General features: G+C 48.5%; 1 protein-coding gene across 6 annotated transcripts in view; it reads right to left on the reverse strand.

Annotated features, from left to right (window-relative positions):
• Nucleotides 1–1,639: 1,639 nt before the first annotated feature.
• FBXO15 (F-box protein 15) overlaps nucleotides 1,640–21,571 on the reverse strand; it is a 73,365-nt gene continuing 53,433 nt past the window's right edge. For 5 of the 6 annotated variants that reach the window (XM_016148389.2, XM_016148390.2, XM_036230140.1 and 2 more), the window contains 2 exons: nucleotides 6,679–6,803; nucleotides 1,640–2,024 (listed from right to left, as the gene is read on the reverse strand). In XM_016148389.2, the coding sequence (XP_016003875.2) occupies nucleotides 1,755–2,024; nucleotides 6,679–6,803 (395 nt within the window). In that variant the 3' untranslated portion in view covers nucleotides 1,640–1,754. Of the gene's footprint in view, nucleotides 2,025–2,182; nucleotides 2,495–6,678; nucleotides 6,804–21,571 lie in introns of all 6 variants that reach the window. The other variant, XR_001597345.2, reaches the window with a different exon arrangement.

The following is a 21,571-nucleotide window of genomic DNA, read 5'->3' on the forward strand; positions in this document are numbered from 1 at the left end:
ACGTGAAGGCAAACACGAGAAGAGCCTTTAAAAAGCCGAACGCCATCCCAGACCTGGGGAAGGTGCGTGGGGGCGGGAGAGTCTTCCAGCTCTGCCGACCCAGGCATGCCAGGCCTGTGCATGCCTCTCCCCTCCCCCGGCACTGCCCAGCACCCCCTGCTCCAAAGCCAGCTCAGCCGCACAGAGCACAGCCCCACCTCCCGCAGACTCCCGCAGCGTGGGGAATTCCTTTCTGTAGTTTCCACCAATTCAACAGATAGCTATGTGTATGGATGAGCCGGGAGCCCCGCCGGGCGCTGGGCAGAGCACTCGGCAGGACACCACGGTGCCACTCGCGGGCCTTGCAGTCCGACAGGACCGTGGATGCTAGGCCCACACCGGCCTGGGCATGGACAGGCATCAGGACAGAAAGCCCGGCCTATGCATCCCCGTCGACGGCCGTCACAGAAGCGCCAGGCTCCCCATGCCATCCGAACGTTGTTAAACTGGGGGCAAGAGAACAGCACGCTTTCTCCGGCTCTGCCTTGCTTCCTGGATTTTCGGGACACCTAGTCCCTCCACGAGCTCGCCCGCTGAGTGCAACGAGTCACTACACATTCAACCCAGTCTCGCAGGTGACAAGTAGTGACTGCCAGCTGCCTCCTGAACCGTGTTCTCTTCCATCTCGGCCTGCTGCTCAAGGCACTCACTGGCTCTGCATCTCCCGACTCTCGCCAGGCGGGGCAGGTGCCCCACAGCCCCCTCCGGTGACATCATGAAAATAGCATCACCCTGTGTCTCCCTTGGGCTCTGCCCAAGCCCTGGGCGTTGGGAGGGCGAGGACAGTGGCAGGAATACCTTTTATTCTCCAATTTCTTGGCCAAGAACCTAGTATCTGTCCCAAATCTTTTATTGCTGTCTTCGAGTTCCTCATTCTACACTCACGCCACACGCACAGCTCAGAAGAGAAAACTGACGGCTCATTCGACGTGAGAAGAATGAGGACCAGAGAGGAGGGGAGTCTCAAGTGTGGGCGCCCAGCTGGAGCGACTTCGAAACGCGCCTCCGAGAATAACTTAGAGTGGGAGATAAAAATATAATAAAAACCTAATCGGTACAATCTAAAACCCAGATCCCTAAAGAAGCGTGCACTCGGATATGTGCTCCCTCTACGTGAACCCCTCGCGTCTGTCAGCTCCCTCAAGCGCTTCTGCAGAGGACGCGCCCGGTACTCACCCATCTGTCCCCATTAACGCAGACGCGGTGCCTCGGCCGCATTTGTACCACTCTCGTCAAAGCAGCAACATGCCTTCTGATGATTTCAGGTACATATTTCCTTCTGAAGCAAGACATATGTCTCTTTACTTTGTTTTATTAAATACTAAATGAATACCATGAAGTTCATATTCAAATATATTTTCTCATTTGGGGTCCTAACCAATAAAGGAAAAAAGAACCTATCTATACAGACACACGATGATCACATGCTTAAAGCAGAATTTCTTGTTTTCTTTTCAATTTTAAGGGCAGAAGTAAGTACCTTTTTCCTTTTCATTTTATACGACTTTTCATCAGGATGTGCTATGTTCATGTTTTTTAAATGTAACTTAACCCTCTAAACATTAACTTTAAAATAACTCAAGAATCATAATTTCTAATGTGAAATAAGGCAACGGACAGACTACTGCTTTATTTTAACTTCCAACACCAACAACAAAACTGGTAAGTCCAAAATAAACAAATGGCGACAGTAACATTCCACCTACGGCTAACGGTTAGTATCGAGTCCCAAACCGGTGGTGTATCCTTGCTGTGCTGAGGTAAAGGACCAGGCTGACAATGAAGTATTCTTCTGTCTCTTCGATCCACACCAGCTCCATGTGCACTTGTCCTGTCGAGTCCATGTAGTCAACACAGTATGTCTGTCCCAAGAAATTAGGACCGTCAGAGGGGCTGGGAGAAGAGCTCATGGAAACCGGGGAACTGAAACACCAACGGGGTTTCCCATGTTCATCCAAAAGAGTTATGTCCATTATAGAACAACTCTACAAAATAAGCACAGACATTCATGAGTGTCAGGACAGGACGGCCGATTCGACCTGGCTTTCGAGTCTAGCTAACACATGCGCGAATGTATAAACGAAGCCTGTCATGACGATGAGTAAGAGGGCAGAGGAGAGGGAACGGGAAAGGGAACACACACCAAGAGGGCCAGAGGAGCGCGGCACGGTCCGTCACCGCCAGGAACGGAGGGCAGGACGCGTCCTGCGCAGATCGGTCGGCCCGGTCCGTCCCCGCGTCTCCGCCAGCCCCGCGCGGTGACCGGTACCAGCAGAGGCGCGTGGCATATCGGTGACTGTTGCCCACTGGTGAAGAGATGGTACAGCCTTCAATGGTCAGTGCTACCAGCTCACAGGAAGGGAGCGAGGGAAGAAAGCGGAGCAGAAGCCAGAGCCTGGGGGCAGCAGGCAGGGCCGAGGGTCCAACCTCCTCCCTCCCCGTCACAGGAGACCATCTGGGGAGAAGCAGCGTGTCAGGTTCAGACACTGCTGTATGCGACTTGACTCGGGGTGGGGGAGACAGTCTGACATACTAATAATTATTAATACTACTACTGAGCTATATTTTAGAATTTATTTTTAATTTTGGCAAAATACACATAACCTAAAACTTACCATCTCGCGCATTTTTAGGGGACAGTTCGGTGGCATTAAGCACGTTCACGCTGCTGTGCAGCTGTCACCACTGTCATCTCCAGAACTCTCTCTCTCTCACAAACCTGAAATTCCTGACTCACTGAAGAACAGCACCTCGCCCCCGTCCACAGGCCCCGGCGCCCGTCCTCCTACCTCTTGTCTCTGAATCTGATTCCTCCAGAGACACCCCCCCCCCCCTGCGAGGGGAATCTGACAGGGTGTGTCCTCCTGTGCCTGGCTCATTTCAGAGAACGTGTCCTCGCGGCTCACCGTGGTACAGCCTGCGTCGGAACATCGTCCCTTCTCAAGGAGGAACACTAGTCCGCTGTCTGGGTGCCCCCACCGTGCTCGCCTGCCCACCCGCTCGCTGATGGACACCTTGCCGGCTCCACCTTCTCGTGCTGTGGAAAGATGCTGCGACCTGTGCTTCTCAACATGTCACACACGCCAAGCAGGCTGACAAGGCCAACCTCCAACGCTTACCTTTCCAGACACGGCTGTTACTGCCCTGGCCTGCGCCCTACACTAGTGGGGGGCAGGGGGGGCGGGGGGTCCTTACCTGCGCCCCCTCTCCGGGTCCACGGCTCGGCGTCCGGGCAGTGCCCACCACGTGCGCACGGGCCTGCCAGGCTCCTGAAGGCGCCATCGGCTTCAGTCACCCACCCCACTGCCCTGCTCGCCAGCGAGTTCGCCAAAGCACCTTTCCTGGGTGTGGGGGCCTCACAGCCCGTCAACCCTGAGCTGCGCCCACAGGTGGGTCCTGCTGAACTCAGCCACTCCAGCGCAAAGCGGAACCAGAGTCGTCTGCACTGAAATATCCAGCTTAAACTAAAATGGACGCCAAACTCCACATGGACTTAGAAGTAACATTAAAGTAACGCGAGGTCCCTTCTCTGCTGCAACTAAGAAATGCCAAGGCCTGAGAGAAAAAAGTAAAAGGCACGAGGACAAGAAAGGCTGACCGAAGGGGGGAGCAGCAGCCGGCGCTTGTGCCCGGTCGGGAGGGGACACGGCGGGAGCGCGCTCTGCCCTGAGTCAGCGTGGAGACTGCGGCGCGCGCCTCCCACGGGCGCCCGGCCACTCCCGACCACCCTGTCAGACGGCGCGGCGACCAGTCACGCGGCAACCGTCCCGTGCGGGTTCCTGACGACGCGCCAGCCACCGTAAGCGTCTCTGAATGTGTTTGATATCATAATCTGGCTTAGGAAAAAAAGGAAGAATCTGATCTGCTTACAATGACGTTTTTAAAGCTGAATGACGTCTCATATAAAAAACTACGCGCTGCTGAAACTGAAGTCCGGGTGCTCCAGCTACGGCTGCCTTGTACGTGAACGGCCCCGCGCCCGCACGTCGGCTCGAGGGCCCCACACTCGTGTGCACCCCTGACGAGCGTCTTCTGGGGCAGTGAGCTAGGTGGGCCTCTGAGACGCCCTCCGCGAGCTCATGTCCCTTCCGACAATGCGGTGCTGCAGGAAGTTCCTCTCCATCTGTCATCGTCAATATTCCTGTTTCGTTTTCTGTCCTTGTCACCAGAACCGCAGGTCTGGATGACACACTGTCTTCCTGGCCTGGGCTCTGCTGAGCACTGTAAATGACAGTGTCAGGAGGCTCCTTCTGGGGAGGCTGCTGCTACAGTTTCCAGGAAAAGCAGGGGGGTTGCTGGTTTTTAATAATTATATGTTCCTAAGAAAATTTTCTATCATGTGTCCTTGCTTACAAAGAATTTTTAACTCCTTGAACCTGATTTCTCAAAGTCCGTTTTATGGTCTCAGTATGGTTAGGGCTTGAGGAGCCTGGGGGAAATTCATGATCCGCAGGGCAGAGACAAGATTTGACACCCAGCCCGACCTCTGTTCTCTGCAAACACTGAACACGCTTTGGTCCTGATGCTGAACCCAAACAAGGAGCACAGTGCAAACCGACCGCGGCCACCTGCAGGCCCGGGGGCGGGGCGAGCCCCGCGGCACCGCCAGGCTTCTCTCAAGGCCCCCCTGTGAGGACGAACTGCGCGGAAAGCTGTCCAGGGGACACGCAGTCCATTCCCGACTTTCGGGACTCAAAATCCCGTGTTGAGATCAAGCCTTTCTGCTCGAAGCCTGCACGCATTAGTCACAGTCACACTGGTTAGGTGGCCTACAGAGGGGTCCCCAAGCCTGGGGCTGTGGACCAGTCCCAGGCCCTGGCCTGTTAGGAACCAGGCCACACAGCAGGAGGTGAGCAGCGGGCCGGCCAGTGGAGCTTCATCTGTATCTGCAGCCACTCCCCGGCGCCAGCATCACCACCTCAGCTCCACCTCAGGTCATCAGGCCTTAGAGTCTGATAGGAGCACAGGTCCCCGGTGCCGACAAGGGTGGGGACCGCTGACCAAAGACCCAGTGCCTGGAGCTCATTCTGAAGCCATACCCGCAGCTTCTCCAAGAGCTGCTGCGAGAAATCTGTCGCTGCATTTCCGCTAACATGCTACAGGACTGCCCAGACAGCGCCGCGTCCGCCCCAGAGTCCGCCCACGGGGGACCGTGTTTAATGAGCAGAGCCCGGATGAAGCTCGCTTCTCGGCGCAGTGACTGCACTGCCCTTTGAGAACTCAGTAACGGCTCTCGTCCTGCGCTCAACTCCCAGAGAGACCGGACAAGTATTTTCAAAATGATGCCGACTCTCTACGTCTGCCATATTTCTATTCTGCATTTCCTGGTCCTCAAAGTCTATTTTCATTTCAATATTTTATTTTAGTACATATTTTTATAAGACCCATCTGAATCCATTTTTAAAAAGTCAGGCCTGTGGTCTTAACATTCTTTTGTGCGTGATAAACATAATCTTTACCAAAGTTTAAATATCTGTTTACAAATAGAATTAATAAAGTATCTCATCATACCAATTAGCAAGTGACCCTAGAGATGATGCAGCTGACCCCCGAACAACAGGTTTGAACTGCACAAGTACACTTACAGGCGGGTTTTATCAGTACATACTGTAAATGTGTTTTCTCTTCCTTATGATTTTCTTCATAGCCCGTTCTTTTCTCCAGCTTACTTTAGTGTAAGACTGCAGTATGTGTACATACAATATGCAAAATATGTGTTAATCGACTTTCTGGTATCAACGAGGCTTCCGTCAACAGCACGCTATTAGCAGTTAAGTTTTTGGAGACTCAAAAGTTAAACATGGATTTTCAACTACACTGCGGTCAGAGCCCCTAACCTCTGCGTTGTTCAAGGGTCAACTGCACTGAATGCTGATTAAGCCCTCTTGACGCTCAGTGTTAACACCGCTCTTGGGCGCAGCCGTCATCGTTAGTAGTTCTGACGCGGTGCCCATGCACTCATGTCATGACAAAGCCACAACGCGGGAGGCCCATGGGAGCTCGAGCCCACTGAACATGAGAATCCTGCTCATCCCACAGAACAAAGCGGGAGAGTCATGCGAGCCCAGGCGCCCACAGGCACAGGGGCCCGAGAAGGACATGAAACCGTGAGGACGCCCCTCCGCCCGCCTTCCCTGCCCGCTCCCAACCGCGAATTCAACTCCCCACCCATGCAGCTAATTTCTGATAGAGACATAAATTGATTTAACTGTCCAAGGAAACGTCTGTGTCCTGAAGTCATAACTGCAATAAATTTTAAATGGGTGGACGAGTAATTAAGACGCTTTGAGCAAACGCTACTTGCCTGGTCCACCTACAGGCCCTCTCTTTCTCCACAAACCAGACAATGGGGGGGCTTCGAGGGAGTGCAGGGGTGCCGCCAACACTGTTCAGAATGCTGCTGCGTGCCACCTGCCTGTCCTCTCCACTACGCCCCGCCACAAACAGAAGGTGCTCACGAAGCATCTGACGAATGAATCGACTGGCTGCCGATGGCTGAGGACGTGCTTAACTCTTCAGACACCAGACTAATAATTCCAGGACTTTAAAAACAGTACATACATATACATCGACAGGCATGTTTTTTAAAATTATTATTATACAAAGACCAGGTTACTTTAAGAAAAGAAAACAAGTTACCTTTACATAGCCGTCAAAAATATCAGTTCTCCAGGAGAAGCCAACTTTTCCAATAAGAGGTAGGTGTTCTGTGTTATTATTAAACCTTATCGCAATGAGCTTCACATATCCATTTTCAATACATCCTGAAAAGATTTAATATTTTTTAGATTACTATATACCAATGCTGGGCAACAAGTCAAGATTCCTCAAGTTTGCTGTACCATGAAGAATGCCTCACATGGCAACTACTAGTCTCGGATGGAGGAACGAGCTGCCACAGCTAACAGGGCCGGCGGGGAGGCTGGGGCAGTGTGTCTGCAGTCCAGAGACAGAGGAGTGAGCCGGTGCTCCGGGAAAGTGACCTTAAAGGTGAGCCGGGAGCTGTGGGGGTGAGCTGTACCCACCCCGTCACAGGGGCAGGGGGTCCTCTGATCTGCTGAAGCTGACCTCAGTGAACACGGGAAACCACAACTGTGGAACCTAAGAAAGCGGACCGCAGAGATGGCCCAGAAAGGACAATGAGTGTGAGGGAGCGACAGGGGTGTGAGGGCCGCTGCACACGGACGCACACCTAAAGTAAACACTTCTGCACACGTGTGTAAACAAGTCAAAGCCCTTGCACGTGCTTGAGACCGGAGGCCGGCCCCTCGTCGGAGCAGCTCGAGCTGAGGGCGGCCTGGCCACCAGCGGCCAGCCGAGCCCGCAGTGAGCGCCCGGCGCCCGGGAGGGGCCTTCGTGCAGCAGAGCTCCACGTGCCCACCATCGCGCGGCAGCGTAACCGCACCTCCACTGGTTCGGAAGCCTTCGGAGAGCGGCACCCGGACAGAAGTCAGGCGTGAGTCCCAGGCTGGGCAGACAGAAGGAGAAAGGAGAAGAGCCAGCGTCCTTTGACCCCAGGGTGGCACATTCACGGGCCGAGGTAACACCGAGGCCGCGCGGCCGTGGGAGCCGGAGCCCCGTTCCGAACCGGGCGGTGTTCGCGCGTGCAGCCGAGGGGGAAGCCAGGGCGCCGCTGGCCCGGGCTGCACGCGGCCGGATGCCCACAGTCTGACTTTCGTTCCAAGGACAGAGGCTGCTGAGTCATTAGCAAGAACTGTGCAGCTGCCCCCGCCCTCCAGGTGTGGGAGCCAGTGCCAGTGACACTGACCCTTCCCAGGCAGCGGGGCGGGGCTCGCCAGAGGCGGGAGGGGCTGAGCCGGGGAGGGAGGAGGCGCGGCAATGGCAGGTAATGGTGCCGGCACCGGCACAGCTCTGCCCTGCTCCCCTTCACGGCGCAGCCACGTGCAGCAGCCAGGCCTCCGACCGGCCGCCTGCGTGCGTGCTGGCGGCGACGGCGCCAGACAGAACATTCTCCATGTGGCTGTCCTCCGGGCGCCGCGGGAAATGGATCCCGAAGTACAACAGCCAATAGCATCTCAGTGGCAGCGGTCCGGGCTAATAAACACGGCGGCTCTGCAGGAAGCAAGGGCTGCCGCTATTCTGTCATCGCTGGAAATCATCCCCTTTACAACAAGTTCTGTAGCATTTGCAGCATCTTAAAAGGTCAGCCTTTCCGCCAACCTTTTGTAACCGCTTGTTTCCCCGAGACAAAAGAGCCCTTCCCACACGTAAACAATGTGCGCGCCGAACGTATGTGTGGAAATGTGTGTGTATAAAATATATAATTTCTTTGAGTACTTATTGTACACGAAGCATTGTGTGAAGCACTTTATGCACGGTAGCTAAAAAAACTACTTTAAAAAAACACCTTAAAATAGCCCTGCTAATTAGGTATTACGGCTTTCTGAATCCGCAGGTGAGAAAACTATGCACAGAGAGGTTGACAGCTCCTTGCCCAAAGCCACACTGCAGGTAAGTAAGTGGCAAAGACACAATGGAAACCTTGTTCTGCATCTAGACTCCGTGTCACAACAGACAAAAACATACAGAAGGGGCAGCGCAATCGCCTGCTAGTTTGACCACGAGCCGGGAGTTTACCATGTGGCCTTCTATTCTCATGAGGCTGCACTTTCGTTTCACTGCCAACAGAGAAAAATCCAGATGTTAGCAGGCAAAATGTGCTGGCGAACCATTTATAGCTCCCCAAAGTGCTTGGTGATTCCTCCACCTGGGGGTCCCATGCTCAGGATCGCCCATTCCAACCTGCTCTATGACCAGGTCATGAGTGACCTGGGTTCCTTCACCATGAGCTAGCATACCCTTATTGAATTCCTGTGCTTCTTAAACCATTCGGAATAAATCCTAACCTTAACCCAACGCGTAAGACCATCCCCAAAACGCAGGGAAATGCCATTCAAGGCTCCAGGGACATGCACTTACAAGCACAGCCTTGAGAGTCATAAGGATCTCATACCAATCCTGCTGGCCATTCAACTAGCTGTGTAGCCATAGTCAAACTCCAAGCTGAGTAAAATAAGGATACAAATAGAAGGTACTTTATAAGGCTTTGTGAAGATTAATGGAATTAGTAATAAATATTAACATGACAGGGCAGGTTATTATGTATGTCGGGCTAAGTGTGTTAAGCATCTTACATGCATCATCTCAACAATCACATTTTATCGAAAGAGCCATCCACTGCCAGGCAGAAAGGAGACAGGCTATGTCCATGGACTGCAAGGCTCAACATTGTTAAGATGGCCACTTACCAAAACTGAACCACAGATTGAATGCAATCGCAAGCATAACCCCAGCAGGCATTTAAATAATTTATAATCAGTATTAATGAATAAATATTAAAGTTTGGCATGATGATTCTATGCTAAGAACCTGAAACAGCTACATGATCTTGAAGAAAAAAGTTGACTTCGACTTACTACACATCAGCGATTTAGAAGAGAAGGTAGCAAAAATCACCCAATCAGAATAGCAATGAGAAAAAAAAATAAAACAATGAGGATAATTTAAAGGGCCTGTGGGACAACATCAAGAATACCAATATTCACAGCATAGGGGTATCGATAGGAGAGGAGAGAGAATAAGGAATTGAAAGCCTATTTAAAGAAATAATGATGGGAAACTTCCCTAACCTAGTGAAGGAAACAGACATACATGCCCAGGAAGCATAGAAAATCCCAAACGATATGAACCAAAGAGGCCCGCACCAAGACACGTCATAATTAAAATGCCAAAGGTTAAAGACAAAGAGAATCTTAGAAGCAGCAAGAGAAAAGCAATGAGTTACCTACAAGGGAGCTCCCACAGACTGTCAGCTGACTCCTCAACAGAAACCATGCAGGCCAGAAGGGCTTGGCACAAAATATTCAAAGTGATGAAAAGCCAGGACCTACAACCAAGATGACTTTACTCAGCAAGGCTAACATTTAGAATCAAAGGACAGATAAAGAGCTTCCAAGGCAAGAAAAGATAAAGGAGTTCATGACCATCAAACCAGTATTACAAGAAATGTTAAAGGGGTTTCTTTATGAAGAAGAAAAACAGGTCGAAATATGAATAATAAATTGACGGTAACTACATATCTATCAATAATTACTTTAAATGTAAATGGATTAAATGCTCCAATCAAAAGATAGGGTGGCTGAATAGCTAAGCAAACAAAACCCTTACATATGCTGCCTGAGAGAGAATCACTTCAGATCGAAAGACACACACAGACTGAAAGTAAAGGGATGGAAAGATATTTTATGAAAATGGGAATAAAAAAAATCTGGGGTAGCAATACTTATACCAGACAAAATAGACTTTAAACAATGGCTCTAACAAGAGACAAAGAAGGACCCAGCAATCCCACTTCTGGGTATTTATCCAAAGAAACACTGCGTCAAAGGGACGTGTGCGTCCATATGTTCACTGCGGCATTATTTACAGTAGCCAAGATATGGAGGCCGCCTGGGTGTCCAGCAACGGCTGAACAGATAAAGAGGTGGCACATACATACGACGGACTATTACTCAGCCATCTGAAAAAAAAAAGAAAAAAGGTTGAAATCTTGCCATCTGCAACAACGTGGGTGGACCTAGAGGGTACTGTGCTGAGTGGAGTAAGTCAGGCAGAGAAAGACAAATGTCACATGATTTCACTTACATGCGAATCTAGAGAACAGGATAAACAAAACAAAAACAAGCTCTTAGATACAAAGAGCATTTTGATGACTGCCAGATGGAGGAGTTGGGGGGATGGGGGAGGGGATTAAGAGGTACAAATGGGTAGTTACCAAATAGTCATGGGAATGTAGAGTATGGCATGGAGAATATAGTCAGTAGTATTGTAGGAACTATGTGTGGTATCAGATGGGCACTGGATTTATCAGGGTGATCACTTCCAGTTATATAAATGTCTAATCACCATGGTGTGCACCTGAAACTAATATAATATTGTATGTTAACTGTAACTGAAGAATAAAAGAATATTTTTTTAAAAGACTTACAATAGAGCTACCGCAATGGTATTGCTGTAAAGACACACAAATAGATCAACAGTGGAACGACGGGATCCAGGAAGACACCGACGCTTACAAGTGACTTTTGACACAGACATCGGAATAACTCAACGAGAACAGAAAGTCTTCACTATCCACATGGGAAAATAAAATGAACCTCAACCCTTACCTCATACTTTACACAAAATTAATTAAGGATGGATCGTAGACCTACAATGTAAAAGCTAAAATCATAAACAGCTGGAAAAGAGAATATCTCTGCTCTGTAACCTGGCACGTGGAAAGTTTTTAAGACATAAAAAGAGAAAATAACCATGAAATAAAAAAAACTGATAAATTAGATTTCATCAAAATGAGAAACTTCTGATCATTAAAAGATGCCACTAAGAACGTGAGTAAGCAAGCCCTAGACCAGGAAAAAATATTTGCAAAGCATGTATCTGCCACAGGACCGGTATCCAGAAGGAACGTAAAGAACTCCTACAGTTCAGGAATAGAGAGACAAACAACTTCTTTTTACAAAGGCAAAAGAATTAAGAGATGCTTTAAAAAGATATGCAAATGACTGGTAATAAGCACATTAAGTGTTTAATATTAATGCCCATCAGGGAAGCGAATCAAAGCCACCATGAGCTACCACAACCGCCACACGGGAGATCATTTAGAATGTAAAAGGCTAATCACATCGAACGCTGGTCAGGAAATGGGGCGACCAGAACACTCACACAGTGCTGATGGGAGTATAAAATGTCACAACCCCTCTAAAAACAGTTTGGCAATTTCTTATGCATAAATTTTTCTTATACATGAAAAAACATTGGCAATTTTTAATACACAGACCTACCCTAAGACCCAACACTTCATCCTAGGTATTTAGCCAAGAGAAATGAAAACATGTGTCCACAAAATGGACTTCAAAAGAATTCCAAAGCAGCTTTATTCACAATAGTCTGAAACAGAAAACAACCCAAATTTCCTGTCCATCAACAGGAAAATGAGTGAGCAAAGTATAGCACGTTCAGTTGATGGAACCAACTCCTCAATAATGAGGAACGACTGACAATACCTGCAACAGTACAGATGAAACTCAAGGGCAGTTTGCTGAAAGAATCTGGACACCAAAGAGTGCAGGGAAGAATCCAGAAACAAGAGTACACGCTGCATGATCCCATGTGTGTGATGTTCTAGGACAAGTGACACTAATCCAGGGTGAAAAAAGCAGGAAAATGTATGCAGAAGTTCTTGTACCATTCGTGAATTTTGTCTAAGTTGGAAACTACATCAAAATAAAAGGTTACAGAAGCAGCAGCACTCAATAAAGGTGAGCAGGTGGCAGTGGCGACCTCCCTCCGAAGCCCCCTCTGCTTCCCGCGCCAGCTGCTCCCTCCTATGCGCCCCGTAACTCTGGGCGAGCCCCAGTCCGTGTCCTCGCACTCTGTCACCTTCGTGGCTGACAGCACGCTTCTACCTCCACTAACCTCTCCCTTTCCTGAACCCCTTTGCACCACCTCCACGTTTAGTCACATGAGTTGTTCCTGCTTGTTAGAGCTGTGACCCCGAGTGACCTGTGGCCTTTGGGAACCGAGGTCACGTCTTCCGCAATGTATCAACAGCACTACTGAAGACAGCATTTCTCACTTCTCAGCTACGATGAGAGTTGGGTTTCTTTTGTTTTGTTTTGTTTTGGTTTTTTTTGGCCTAATAAAGAGAACACAGAAAAGGTGGGAGGTAAGGAATGCAGGAAGGAGAGGCGGGTTGAATGCGTGAATGACTGACTTTCCCAAGGCAAAGAAAAAGAAGAGTGAAGAGTGTCGAGTCAGGTCACAAGTGCCTGAAGCAGGAAAAACACCACAACCTGATGAGGGTTGGGACAGAGCCCTGGATCGCGTCTGAGAGACCAGCTCAGTAACCTAATGAAGAAATGGGGCGGCCAGAGCAGCGACCCCAGGTGGATGTGTAAATCTTCAGTAAAGTGGCAGGGAGACCCAATGAACTCGACAATATTTGCCACAGAGTATTAATATTTTAAAGCTGCAGAGACCTGATACTACAGAGGAATAATTAATAAAAAGATGGTATAATCATTAGACTCTAATGATCAAACAGAATTGGCACTAACTCTTAAGGACAGAAAATCTTTAGTATTTCCCATTCTCTCTTAGGTATCTAACACGAATCTCAAGGCATATACATGGCTTTTCTCTTTTTCTCAGCTAATTATTTTCAGATATCTGTTATTTTCCAAATCTCTGACCTACATGCAACTTAAGTAGCTATATATAGACATAGATCACGGAATATCAAAAGAGAGAAGGTCTCTGAACACGATAAGGATCAGAATTCTCTCCCCCATTTTTGTTTGTTATATAGGTTGCAAAAGTCACACGAGCTGGAGTTGTACGTAAGAGACTGGAAAATGGAAGCGTCCGTCCCCAGTTCAGGATGTGATGACATCGCTAAAATCTCCTATAATCTTTGGAGCCGCTGGGTCTCTACTTTTCTCACGTTAACCAGGACCCGAACGAGCTGCCTTTGTGGTGGCACCTTTTCTGATATTGACGACAATTAACTTGATTTTAAAAAGAATAAAGTATGTACTTAGACTTTAAAAATTCACTGTTCATTAATTCAACAGTGTTTGAAAGTAGCTTTTCCATTGATGCATTTAAAGGTTCAGGCTGGTGTTTTCACAAGACCCAGTGCTACTTTGCATGCCTCTGCACCGACTTTCCATCAGTCCAGTCCATTTGAGTATAAATTATTTTTCCAGACCAGTCCTTCCGAAGAAGTTTAAGGAGACAGTACGCGGCTATTTGTTTTGGGCCCTCCAACACCCAGCCTGCTTCTCTTGCTCAGTATTTTCTGGGATTACTCTGAGAAACACACCCACGTCAGTCCCTGTGCCTCAGGTAGTAGAAGCCGAGCTCAGCTCTGCATCACCCATCCATCTGGCCACAGGACTGAGTTAGGGACGAGTTCATGACCCGGCCAGGGCCAACGGGACGCAAGGAGACTCGTGCGTGGGATGGGGGTGGGGGGGCTGACTTGGAAAGGACAGCCCCAGCGGACGCGCGTTTGTAATCCCCACCAAGGACCTGCTGATCCTTCAAGCAGTGAGAAGAGCAACATCAGGGTGAGCAGCGTTCCAGTTTCCAGGAGAGGGAGGCCGCGGGGGGACAGGGACAGGGATTCTGGGGGGCTACGGAGGACGAGGCGGCTGGCAGTGCGGCGCAGGCTGTGCACCCAGCAAGTCAAGCTGGGAAGGGAACAAAGAGCCGGAAGACCGCGAAGAAACCCGAACGGCTCGGCAGGAGGAAGGCGCGGGACCCCTGGCTGCTGAGAGGCGGGGGATCTGAGCTCTACGTGCAGGACAGACAGCTGGAGTCCAAACACCAGCAAACTCACACCAAAGCTTTTTTAGTGAAACTCACATTTTTTTAGTGAAAACTAGGAAACCTCTTACTTGTGTTTCTTATTAGACTTATCTTCCTCAAGCTACGTGTTTTAAGAGATTCTACTTCCACAATTGCCTTAATACCTCTGAAAAAGTCACAACAGCTTATTTAAATGATGTCTTTGAAAACAAAAATCTAAACAAAATGAAGAACTCAGATCCTCCCTTTTAAATGATTAAAAGAATTCAAATCACCAAAGAGAAAGAACCAATCGAAATGTGAGGTCACATCTCAAACGGAAGCCAGAGTCCAGAGAGGCGAGAGAGATGCCGAGGGCCCAGCCAGCGCTGCCCGCAGCCGCGGGGCTCCCCTCACGCGTCCTGTGCCACGGCGGGGCCAGCTTCGGGGCACGGCCTGTGCGGCTGCAAGGGCCTCGGCCTAGCGCTCCGCTGCCACCACCGTGAAGGTCTACACGATGTTCGCACGAGCCCCCCCCCCCCCCCGTCGCGTCACGGTCTTGTCGCTGTCCTGCCTATGCGTGAAGTGCCACCCACTCCTGGTGAGCTCTGCCAGGACATCCTGCAGGCGGAGCGGGGCCTCCCGCCCTGCGAACGGTCACTTGTAATGCCAACTTTTCACGGGTCACCAGAGGCACAGGGCAGGAAAATGTGCTAACAGCCACTGATGAAGATGCTGCAAGGAATTAGCTGTCCTAATTTTTCTAGGAAATCACCACCCAGATGGGACTGTACTATTCCTAATGTCTTCCTGTTATGATAAATGCTTAGAGAGAATAAGCTGACCCAGAAACACAGAAAGCAATTAGTATCAAGGAACGAAAAAAGTCATCTATTTCCAGAACCGCAACAATAAAAATGAGATAATAAGCTATAAGTGAAAATATCTAAAACAAACAATAAGAACTTTAAAAGAATTTCTTAGAGAGGTTGTCTGGGCTCATCGGGCTCTGCTGCTGACGAGGTGAGCCCTACATCTCTGGTAGGAAGAAGTAAGTTTCTAAGGCCCATAACTCCTTTTTATCCCCTCAACATTTTCTATTATACCTTACAGAGTAAGCGCTGAATGTTTATTATTTAGTCCACATTTTAATGAAAACAGATTGCAAAAACTCTACAGTATATAGAACAGATCTAACAGATAATAGAAACAATCTAAAAGAATCTACTCACTATGGCAACTCGAAAGCGAAGTACCGACGAGTGGAGAAAGCTCCAGGATCCTCCGCTTCCCCCAAAGACAGCGAGGAAACGAACAAACGGAGAGATTGTCCCAAACCCTAAATAAAAAGGTAGCGAGTCCTTCTAAATGAATGCATGCATTTAATACAAATCTGATCAAACTCCAAATGAAATATTTTAAAATCTGGCCAAGAACTTATTAAATACATCTAAAAGAATAAGTGGGTGACAATAACTGAGAAATCTTTGATAAAAGTTCACGAGTAAGAAATTTTATATTAGGGAAGGGACATACATTTTCATAACAAAATACACAACTAAAGCCTGAAACCTCTGGTCTGGTGTGGAGACATGCAAAAGCAGCACCGAGCCTCGAAAGAGAGAACGGACCCTCAGAGGGCAGGGTCTGGGGCCCTCCAGGCTGTGCAGAATTTTTACACTAATCAAAGGAAGAATGGGCTTATGCACGATTCAAAAAAGCCTTGCAAGATCCAAAACAATATGTACCAAATTAAAAGGCAAAAGATAAAATGGAGAAAATATTTGCAAAGACTATAATGCATATAAATCCTGCAAACGTTTAAAACAATGGAACCCATCAAACAGAAACTAGAAATTCAGTTCAAAAAGAAAGGTAAAAATAACGACGACAGCAGCAGCAGGTGACGAGCATCGCAGAGGCACTCCTCACTGCCTCGCCTGAATCCTCCAGGGACCGCGGGAGACAGGCCATGCGGTTACCGCATTCTGCAAGCGAGGTCACTAACTGCCCAGCGTCACACACCCATGAGAGGCAACACTGAGGCTGGACCCTAGGAAGATGCCCCTTGAACAGCCGGCCTGATGGTGGCTAAAATAACCATAAACCTCTGCTGCAGTCAACAGTTTTTTAAATAGTCAACCTCACATTCAAAGACATCTGCAAATTTAAAACACTTTTGCCTCTGAAATCATCATCAAAGATTTTTCAAAGTAATGCTCATGATAATAGTGCTATAACCATGAAAAATGGAACCCCACAAGTCCAACATTAGGAGAGAGGGTCAATAAATCATGATCGAACCAAACAACAAAATATACGACTTTCAGAATCGAATTTTGAAAGCCACTTTGGTGAACAGGAAAACGCTCGCAGTGCAAGGGCAGGGCGAGCGGGCGCGGTTCCCGTACACTGGTCCACACAGACCCAGAACGGGACTAGCTGATGCGCAACAGTGGTCCTCGGGTGGTTTTTATTTGCTTCTTTATAAACTCCTATATATTCAGATTCAAACCATGTAATAAGAAAAAGACATTAGTTTTTAAATGCATTTTTATAACATAAAAAGTCAAAGGCAGAAGCAGCACATTTTTACTTAAAAATCCTTTCTCTTTGCTTCTCTATCACTCTCCTTCTCAATCCTGATAAAAAGACTAAACGCGCAGTACTTTCTCCTTCCGCTGCTGAAATTAGTAATAATTAGCTTGATACAAAGATCAAAAAATACACCTTCCTTCGTATTTTGCATTGCTGATCACACCCTTTTTCAAGCTGCATTTACACTTCAAAGACACGGCTGGGCTATCTCCTGTCTGCTCTTTCTCTAGGCTGCACGGTTCCCACCAACGTTCTTCAGGGACACTGGGCGGAGGGGCGGCGCAGCAGGCCTGGGACCCCCGCTGGCAAGGCCACCCGCTGGCGCCTGGGCCCCTGGGGCCGCTAACTGGCGCGAGCTCGCACGGCGCCTGCGCGGTTCGTGCCCGCTCGGCGGCCCGCACCACTGGCGTCCGTGTGGCGTTCCGCAGCGCCAGGCGGAGGGTGCTACGTGACCAGCCCCGGTACAAACCCAGGGCGCTGCGTCTCTGACGAGCCGAGAACGCTTGGCACACGGGTCCTCACAACTCCTTCCGGGAGAAGCAGCGCGCTCTGTGTGACCGCGCCGGGAGCGGGCTCTGGGGAGCTGGCTCCTGACTCCTCCCGCATCGCCCCCTGCACCCACCCCTCCCTTTGCTGATGTTGCCCTGTGCCCTCTCCGTAATAAATCTCAGCCACTGACACAACCCCGTCCGGAGTCCTGTGTGGATCCTAGTGGATCGCTGAGCCTGGGGTCGGTCTTGGGGACCCAATGCCAACAGTCTGTTCACATTTCCAAAAGAAGAGAAACAAAATGGAGACAGAAAAGCCCGCCATGCACTCTCTACAAGCTTTCCTCAGGTTTCCACTCGCGAATCACCCTTTCAGTATTCCCTTGTCTGCTTACCCTCCCCTCCTCCTCTCTCGTAAATCCAGTTCAGGTGACAAAATATTTCTTCATCCCAACTTCCTTTTTAGCGTAATTTTAGTGGCAATACACAAAGGAGCCAGTAGTGAACGTGTGCACATTCAGGGAGTCATAATTCTCCTTTGAAAAGAGATCACTGGGACCCTTTCACGAAGACTCTGGCCACAGTGGCAGGACTCACGAAAACAGCGAGACAGAGAACTTCCCAGGTCTTGGGGGAGGACTCTGACAAAGGTCCAAGGAGAAACAGTCAAATGAACCTTCAGGGAAGAGAAGACAAGACAGCGATGCTTCTAATTCACTGTCGGGTGGTGCTGAGGGCGGACAGTGCTGTCCTCGACACAGCGGCTGGCTGGCCCGGATGACGCCGGGAGCTCGAGCAATCTGCTATAGAATGCGGACCTCGGCTACTCATGACACCCCACGGACCTGCTGTGACCTTAAAGGGCACTGCAGGCAGTCACGCCCGGGAACTGAGCCCACCAGATCGATGCTGGGGTCCAAAGACAAGAGCCTCAGCTGTGGCCTCAAGTGGACAAGGACGGCACTGCCGGGTGCAGGGACGCGTATCCCCAAGTGTCCACCCTTCGGCTCAGGCATGATCCTCCCCTCTGGGACTCGAGAACCTCACTCCAGGCACCAACGGCTAACTCAGGTCTCCTGGCTTGTTTCCAATAATATGTATTTTTTAAAAAATCCAAAGAACCTTATAGCAAAGCACATGACAGAGTTAAAAAGACAGGACAAAACGGGTATTTTGTTCAGAGAAAATGTTGTGGCCAAGAGGCAGAGAGCATCAACGGCCACACTCATCTGAACGATTTGCTGGGGCTGCTCTGTCTGAAGATGAACAGCGTGGCTCTCCTACCTGCATCCCCTGCAGAGTCCACCCGGGAACTTCGGTCAGTCTCAGGTGGCTTCCGTCCAGCACATGCTACACCCCTCCCCACAGACTGCCCGCCTTCAGTCAGGCCAAGTTTCTCACTGATGACGTCAGCAGACAGAGCCACCTCAGTTCTAGGGACATGATAAAACGGCTTACCCTTGATGCAGAGAAAGTGTTCTTTAAAAACAGGGGCAAGGTGCTACCATGCTCGACCGCAATGACACAGCTGGAATTTACTAAATATACCACACGGCGTGGACCACAGAGAGTTTCTCAAAAACTGCAGAGGACGTTGGAGTTTGTACTTTTTTAAATGTGAGAACGACTCTGATGGCAACAGCGCCCTCTGCTGATCCTAACCACGGAACCGCAGGCAGAGGACCTGCATCTGAGTTGTGCATCCTGCTCATGGTGAAAATTTGTTTTCTCATTGTGAAACAACAGACGCAAGGTGACTTATTCCCAGTCCAGTTCCTGTTACGCTCCATTTTCCTTAGCCTCTTGCACATTGTAGCAACCTTCTCAGGGGGCTTCCGGCACTGGCAGAAAATTGCTTTAAAGGCTGCTCCAGCAGGCCAGCAGAGAAGGGCCCTGCCTGACCTCCCTTCTGATGCCTAAACTTTAAACAGACAGACAGACTCACGCACTCGAGAAGATACACTCCAGAAGCATATCACTGAAAAGTACAAATATACAGATCACAGAGCCAGGTGCTAAGACGCTCGGGTCTGGGGTCCGCCCGCCTGGGTGCAGACGGGGCCTGGCCGTGTGTGAGCCGTACAGAACCAGAGCCAACCTACTCGGTCGGCTTAGGCCGCCTCTTCACTGACGCCGTGGGAGAGATAACACTACCCAACTCACAGGCTTGCTATGAAGATTAAGTTAAATAATTAATACAAACATAAAACATTCAGCAAGAACCTGTAATGAGTGCCCATAAATGTTCTCTGTCGCTGTAACCGTCATTATTAAGGGCACAGCTTCAGTATGAGGAATGCACACAGAGCTCAATCAACATTAGGCTGTGTTTGTTCAGAACCAGGAGAGACAAGGCCATCTGTTCGAGATGCCCTTGAGACAGACCTAACCCCTTAGAGAACAGAAAGACAGGCTCTCGAGACTGTAGATCGCATCATAAGAAACACTGGAGGTGAGAGGCACCTGAGGACATAGGGTCGGAGCCCTAGAGAAGCGAGAGACCAAGATCTCTGCCGACGCCAGTGCAGAGGGCACAGGTATCGCACCCTGGGTACAGGCCGGGGTGCGCCAGGAGCACCCTCAGCAGTGTGTGCCAGGAAGAGGGATGAGATTTTTCTCACTTAAATACCAGAATAAAGGTAAATGGACTGAGGTACAGAGAAACTAATTTGGGGGCTGCTCCCAGGGCAGGCCCCGGTCAGAAGCTGCAGTGCAAATCCAAGCCCAAGAGAGGTCATCATCCAGATCACCTTACAGCTCCTTCCTAATGAGCAGAGTCCAAGACCCTGGGTGCAGCAGAAAGGGCAATGAGCAAAACTAGAAAATACAAAAATTAAACAGTCTAAGCAGTCGAAAAGCTAGAAAAAAAGATCAAAAAAGATCAAAATGAACCTAAAAAAACACAAATGACTTTCTGGAGGGTCAAGGGTCAAGGCTAGAAGTAAACCTTTCTCAACTCCCTTCTTATATTTCCAACTTTGGAACCACATAACTGTGGTTGTTTTTTAATGTACAAAAAAAGCAAAGCAATCTTGAAAAACGAAAAAATCAGCTGAAGCAAATCATAATTGTACATCGGAGTGGTAGCATAACCACACAGAGGAAGATTATTTTAGGTGACTTAATTTTATGTCTCTAGCATGATGTCTTTAGCACAAAAAGAAACACAAGGAAATTCTTAATTAAGAGAGTATTCAATAGGTTCATTATTAATATCAGTTTTGTTATTTTGAAATTATTACATATTGTGATGTTTAGAACAAAGACTTTCAGCCTAAAAATATACAAATATATAATCAAAGAAGTTAATTAAAAACCCTAGGATCATTAATTTAAATGAATGCATGATTTATTTCTTCACATAAAATCTACAAACCTCTAAGCTTTGTCCTCTGAAAACTCTAAAGACAATGAAAACCCAAGAACAATGTGCATCACTAGAGCCCTGGGAACTACAAGGAACCAAACCTGGGGAAAATGTTTAGTCCCAGGGCTGGGCACGAGTAGGCAAGGCGAGCCTGAACTGCCTCGCCATGCTAGAGCACAAATAAGCTACCAAAGACGACTAGAGCCAAAAGCACACAGGAGCAGGTGACCAGTGACATGACAATCTGAGTATCACAACAACAATAAAAAGAATGACTGCAAATAGAATAAAGTTCTTAAGCTGTATTTTTAATCAATGATTTCATAACATTCCCAAAAACCTTACAAGTCATCTCTAAAAACTGTTAGAGCACTAACTCGCTAGTCTGGAAATTAATAAAGAGAAAGAATCAAGCATATACCCACTTTCCTGTACTAACTATATTTCATGGTAAATCAATAGTTAATAGGAGAAAAATCTTCTTTACAGAAGAGTTCTACTAATAGATGTAGAGGGAATGACAGAACTAGGGAATCAACATTTTACAATCGCTAATAAAAATAAGGGAAATAAACACCCATCATTTGGTGAACCATTTGGTAAACATTCATGGAGAAGTTAATAAAATAAGCAGGCTGAAAAATCCCTGATCAATCTTAATATAATTAATATTTAGAAAAGCAGATGCTACATCATTCTGGTAAAC

Source organism: Rousettus aegyptiacus, unplaced genomic scaffold, assembly GCF_014176215.1.
Source record: "Rousettus aegyptiacus isolate mRouAeg1 unplaced genomic scaffold, mRouAeg1.p scaffold_m13_p_12, whole genome shotgun sequence".
NCBI lineage: Eukaryota > Metazoa > Chordata > Mammalia > Chiroptera > Pteropodidae > Rousettus > Rousettus aegyptiacus.